The sequence below is a fragment of the Phaethon aethereus genome, assembly GCF_964289735.1.
Source record: "Phaethon aethereus genome assembly, chromosome: 18".
Taxonomy (NCBI): domain Eukaryota; kingdom Metazoa; phylum Chordata; class Aves; order Phaethontiformes; family Phaethontidae; genus Phaethon; species Phaethon aethereus.
Window position 1 is genome coordinate 2,532,760 of NC_138594.1, and position 5,885 is coordinate 2,538,644.

At 55.2% G+C, this 5,885-nt stretch overlaps 1 protein-coding gene across 1 annotated transcript; it reads left to right on the plus strand.

Annotated features, from left to right (window-relative positions):
- Positions 1 to 4,677: 4,677 nt before the first annotated feature.
- Positions 4,678 to 5,094, plus strand: PIRT (phosphoinositide interacting regulator of transient receptor potential channels; the record flags this gene model as incomplete). Its single annotated transcript, XM_082008032.1, has 1 exon — positions 4,678 to 5,094. Exon 1 carries the CDS (start codon positions 4,696 to 4,698, stop codon positions 5,092 to 5,094), a length of 399 nt encoding a protein of 132 aa, XP_081864158.1. The 5' UTR covers positions 4,678 to 4,695.
- Between the last annotated feature and the right edge of the window lie 791 nt (positions 5,095 to 5,885).

Genomic DNA, 5,885 nt, shown 5'->3' on the forward strand with positions numbered 1-5,885 from the left:
TTTATCCCTAAACTTGGCCTGAATTTCCAGCAACATTTGGTGGCCAGTTTGCAAAATCCTTAGCTTTTCTGCCAGTGGTTTGTGTGGTAAAACACAGGGCAGAGACCCCAAGTGCTGCAGCCCCTCTGCCCTGCCCTGCACGCAGCAGCACCACCACCAGTGCCCACGGGTCTGTGCCTGGGGCACGTCCACGCTCACCCGCACCACTGGCACTCGCGTGGGATGGCACCCGCTTCGTCCTAGGGCAAAGACCAGCTCCACCTCGCAATGCTGGTAGGGGTCTCCGTGAGGAAGAGCCAAATGGAGATGGACACCAGTCTCTGGGGTGCGATGGTCTGAGCTGGTGTCCCCGACCGTGCAAAGTGGGAAGAAAAAGTGGCAGAAGCTGCTTGCAGTGAGGACTTAAGAGGAGCATGTAAGAAGCTCCTGGAGAATCAGGGCTGCCTCCCCAAATCAAAAGGACATGGCCAGGCTGAGGACTGGATTGGGAAAGCAAATCCAGCCCTTGCATGGCCAGGAGGATGCAGGCCTGTGCATAGGAGCAGGGTCTTTAGGCTGGGCAGTTGCCCCTCTTTTAGCACATCTCTGGCCACATCTGCAGGTCGTTTGTGGCACCCCAGGTCCTGGACTGGGATGCCAGTCCTGAGAGCTGCCACTGCTGGGGACCAGCGGGTGAGAGCCCCCGCCGCAGCCAGGACAGGCTGAGGGACCCGAGGTAGAGCCCCTGGGTGCCCCGCTCAGCCCAAAGCCCTCTCCTCAGCACCACCATGTAATGTCCCCAAGGCCCAGGAGGTACCCAAGTGTGACCTGGGCTGCTCTGGCACGGGCGTCCCCAAGAGGTGAGCCCCAGTGATCTCCCAGCTCAGAAAGCAAACATCACCACACAAAGCAGTGGAAGAGGAGGAGGAGAAACAGCATCACGTGAGGCTTTTCCTTATGGAGGGGGAGAAGAAAGACCCCAGCGTTAGCTCCACCGCCAACAGCTGCCCAAGACTTCAGCGGCAGCAGCAGCACGCCACCAGACGTGAAATCCAAGATGTGCTCTGGAGGCATTTTCGAGCCCACAGGCGGTCATCTGCTGACGCTCTCCTTGCAGCAATAACGATTTAAAAAAAAATTGGGAGGAATCTGATAGCATTATCCTGCCAGGCTGCTCAGTACAACCCTCGCAGCTTCAAATATGAGCACATCTGTGATGAATTAGGGATGGAGCATGGGCAGAGCAGGAACTGAAATCACATTAGCTCTCCCAAGAGCTGCAGATACACGCAGTGCTCACAAACTCCCGTCCACTTGCAGGGAGTGAAATCCTTCACTAGCTAACAGTGGGGAAAACACACAGAGCCTCATGGAAAAGCCAAGACAGAAATACAAAGCAGCGTACATAAAACAGAAGAAAAAGACCAAATGTGGAGGAAAAAAGCATGCTCTGCCAGGAAGTGCCAGAAAAATGATCAGTGTCTGGGAACTGCAGTGAGAGGGATGCTTATGCCAGAAAATAAAAGGGGGAAAGAAATCCGCTCTAGTGTAAATGCAAAAAGAAAGATGATGGTTTCTGCAGGAGCCTGACATTAATGCTCTGCAAAATGAAGAGGAAGGTGCTTTGCAGAGCTCAGAGTACCCCTGGATGCGGAGGCAGAGAAATGGCACACGGGCAAGTAGGGAGTGGGGTGCCTGAAAGACGGGGCAGGGCAGACTGCATTAGGCTGCTGAGATATGAGGTCTGGGCATTATTCCAGAGAAGAAAGCAAATTTCCAACCACAAAGCCAAATTAAAATTACACAGTGGCTTGATCATAAAACTTCTCCACAATGGATGTTACAAGGAGAAAGCCAAGAAATGCCACGACTACCTAGGATGAAATTTTAGGAAGAGCCTTGCAAAAGATTTGAGCTTAGAGGAGAGGGATCACAACCCAGCAACCCTGTGAGCAAGGCAGCTGGTGGACAGGCTGCACACACCAGCCAAGCAAGAAGCTGTCCAGGATCTGGGCACATCTCCACAGAACTGTGGGTTTTTTGGGGGGGACTGGACTGACTCTTGGGCAGGTTCTATAGGTGGAAGCAGAGCAAAGGTTTTGGTCCACGCAGAGCCAGCCTCACTGTCTCCCCAGAACACTGGACACTGCTGTCAGTATTTGTTTTTTGTCTGAGGAGCCTGTGGCTGCCTAGAGCCACAACTTAGAGGGGCAGTGATGTGAGCTGCATCACAGAAGCTGAGGAAGTTGTACTCGACCACCTGCACGTCTAACATGGTTGTAGCCGTCACAATAACATCTCATGGCTTCTGCAAAGCCAAGGGGTCACCATGCTCCACTGCAATCTGTCCAGCTTGCAGAGATAAGGTTAGCAACTCGCAAGGAAGAGAGAAGCAGAGAAACCGGAGCCTGCTACTATGACCAAAATTTCCCGCCGTGTCAAGTGCTAGACCATCCCTGATCAAGTGCTGTAGAATCTATATCACGATGGCAGAAACATGTCTCCTCCTCTGCCCCCGTCTGTCCAGAGAGGGGTGAAAGCTGCAGGTGGGATGTGTCCATTGCTCCTGGCTTTTGTGGTTTTTGCTTGTTGGTCCAAGTTTGGCAAACCTGAAACATCACAAAATAGGACAATACCACCAGATCTGCATTTCTGCAACAGTGACTGTTTTGGGGGGGAATAAACTGAAAAATTGCATCTGTCTCTTTTTAGAATAAACCACAAACCTTGGCAGGGGACACAGGTGAAAGAATAAGGGAGGTGCTGGCTGGCACCCAGCCATCAGCATCCCTAGGTGGGCACTGGGCCCAGTATGTCCCAAATACAGGCAGGTTTCCTTAAGGCGGTGCCTCTGGAGCGATGCCGGCTTTGCAGCCCCTGCGCGGCTGCGCGTACGCGGTGCGCGCTCTCACACTCATCAGCAGCAGCGGGAAACGAGCTGGGGCCGCCGGGCTTCACGCTCACCTCACCCACGCCTCGGTGCTGCCCGCGGCAGCCACAGGCCCTCGGTGGCGTTCGCAGGGTGCAGATCCAGCCCGGTATCAGCCGTGACGTGCACCTCCTGGTGAGCCGTCCCACGGGCCAGCGCTGGGCCTGGGCGCAGCCAGGGCCGCACCGAGCGAACACGCCGCCCACGGTGCTGCGTGCGCCAAACCGGGGCTGAAGCAGGGTTTTAAAGGAACTGCTCCGGATCAAAGCCTGCGTAGGCTCAAAGCTTGCCTGGTGCCTAAGGAAGAGCTGTGCTTGGCAGTGGAGCGGGCACAGCGCTCCGGTGGCACTGCCCGTCCACCTGAGCCCCACCGGGGGCTTGTGCCCAGGCCAGCATGGATGCGGTTTGGGCTTGACCGCTGGCCTGCATGGCACAGACCTGGGACTGGCGGCAGCCACCAGTGGCTCTGCTTTGTGGTGCTGGCGGAAGGGCAATGCGGGGCCCTGGGCTGCTGCAGGCTGGCACCGCTGCCGCACTCCTGCTGCAGAGCATCCCCGTGCCCCAAAGCGGGGGGCAGCCCTAATGCCCGGCAGAGCAGAGCCCCTGGGGAAAACCTGGGAGCTCAGGCAGGAATTCGCTTCGCAAAAAAAAATCTGACTCCTGGGTGCAAAGCACCCGCTGCCCCAGCCTCTCCTGCCCTCCTCACCCCAGTACCCCATGGGTTCTCCCAGCAGCAGGGCAGACGGTGCATCAGGAGCACTCCCTGCTCCAGCCTCCTGCCCTCGTCTCCTTAGCAGGGCCCTGAGGAAATAGTGGTTAACATAATGCTCAGCCCTTCCCATTTACTATAATGGTTTCTCCATGCTAAAGGCACTTTGATTCTGGGAAAATGTATTTCCTTCTTGAGTTGGTGAGAAAATAATGCCTCGAAAAGCCACACTGCTGACCCAGCTGCCGCAAGGCAGCGTGTTTCGGTGTGCTTGTGCTAGTGAGCCCAGGGGCCCTCCCGCAGCAGCCTGCCCCCGCTTACAGCCAGAGAAATATTTCCTGCGTGATGAGCATTTCCCCATCTCCCATCTGTGCAGTTAGATGGGTGGTGAGAAGCTCCTGTGCTGCAGCTACTACAAGGCTGACATGGATGTGGCAGCTTCCCCAGGGAAGTTCTCAGCCCGTGGGAGGGTGCTTTCTCCTCTCCCGCTGAGTGGTCCTGACATGGCACACCTGTGCCTCAGTTTCCCCAACTGCAAGAAGGGAGTCATGATCATGCCACAAGGTACTGAGGTGTAATTTGGGATCTGGGAGGGAAAGTGTCCTGGGATACAGAGCTCTTCCCCACAGGCAGCATCACCAGCCCTCTTTGCAGCACCCTGATACTCCCCTGAAAGCTGCCAAGAGCCCTGGCAGGCTCAGCGTAGTGGGTCCCAATGGACATCAAGTCATCCCGCCGCTGAATCCCAGTAGAAGCTGGAAGCTGGTGAGCTGGAAGGTCTCAGGAGAAGGACAGGGACTGCTGGAGTCCCGCTGTCCATGGGTGAGCAGTGGGACTCAGCAGGCATCCTCAGCCCAGCCCACCTGCAGGACCCTGTTGCCTATTCCTGCATTTCATCGCTCTCATAGGTGTGATGGTCTTCTCTCCCTGCAGTGACCCACAAAGCCTCCTCCACCTTCATTTGACTTGGCACTGATTAATGATCAAATGGAAAGCACCCAATCCATCTTCCATCACTAGCCCTGCTCTGCTCTTTCTCTTTTGTCCACCTCAGGTCTCCTCCTCAGATCCCGTCACCATGGAAATTCCCCCCAAGAGCCCTGACGGGAGTGAGAAGTCTCCTCAGTCCAAGGAGCTGCTGACCAGTAACACAGCCAGCACCCTCTGCATCAGCTCCCGGAGCGAGTCCGTCTGGACCAGCGCATCCAGAAGCAAGTGGGACATATACCACAAGCCCGTCATTGTCGTGTCTGTCGGAGCAGCTGTCTTCCTCTTCGGGATGGTCATCACTAGCCTGTCTTGCATCCAAATCAAGAACAAAAACGTTTACAAAATGTGTGGCCCAGCTTTCCTGTCCTTGGGACTGATGCTCCTCGTTTGTGGGCTTGTCTGGATCCCCATCATCCGGAAGAAGCAGAAGCAGAGACAGAAGTCACAGTTTCTGCAGAGCCTGAAGTCCTTCTTCTTTAACCGCTGAGGGCAGCCCAGGACCTTCCCGGGAAGGCTCCCCTCCACTCTACCCACCTTTGTTGGTTAGCCGTAAAAAGAAACATGTTCTTGTACTCTCCTAGAGGTTTTCATCCCAGCAAGTCTCTTCCCTACAGGTGAAACGCACTGTACCAGTCTCCCGTGTGAAAATGAACCTTGCATTTCATCCAAGTAATCCCAGAAAAAAGAGAGCAGGCTTTTGCAGCTGAGCCCAGCAAGGCAGGTCCGAGCTCTCTGTATTGCCCTCCGGTCCAATGAGCAGCCCAACATCACATACTGGGAAAAGCAGAGCCCCTAGAGTAGCCTGGCTCCAGCCAGTAGCTTCTGCAAGACACGTCAGCAGAGAGGAGCCAAGCGGCTACGGAGTGCGAGTAAAGCCAGCTTTGGTCATTGCTGACTGCAAACCGCTGCTCAGGTGTAGAAACTGGGAGGCCAGAGATGGTTCACCCAGCGTCAGCAGAGAGGAGAAGCAGGACAATGTATTTCCAAACCACTTTGTATCAGAGGAGGCCACCAGAACGGCAACACATGCCATCAAAGCTTAGGAGGTTTGGTCAGGACATTCCTGTCATTGAGCTGTTACGATGGTGGATGAGACAGAGCTGCAAACTGGAGCTCACTGCCTGCTCGGGGTGGAGCACGCACGAGCTTTATTTATTGCTCCAAAGGGTCAAGGCAAGGACCAGCATCACAAGCAACATTTTTTTGCTCCCCCTGGCAGCGGGTGTTTAAGAAAGGCCGTTCCTCCGGGAGGCAAAGGTGTTTTTAAGCATCTCTGCA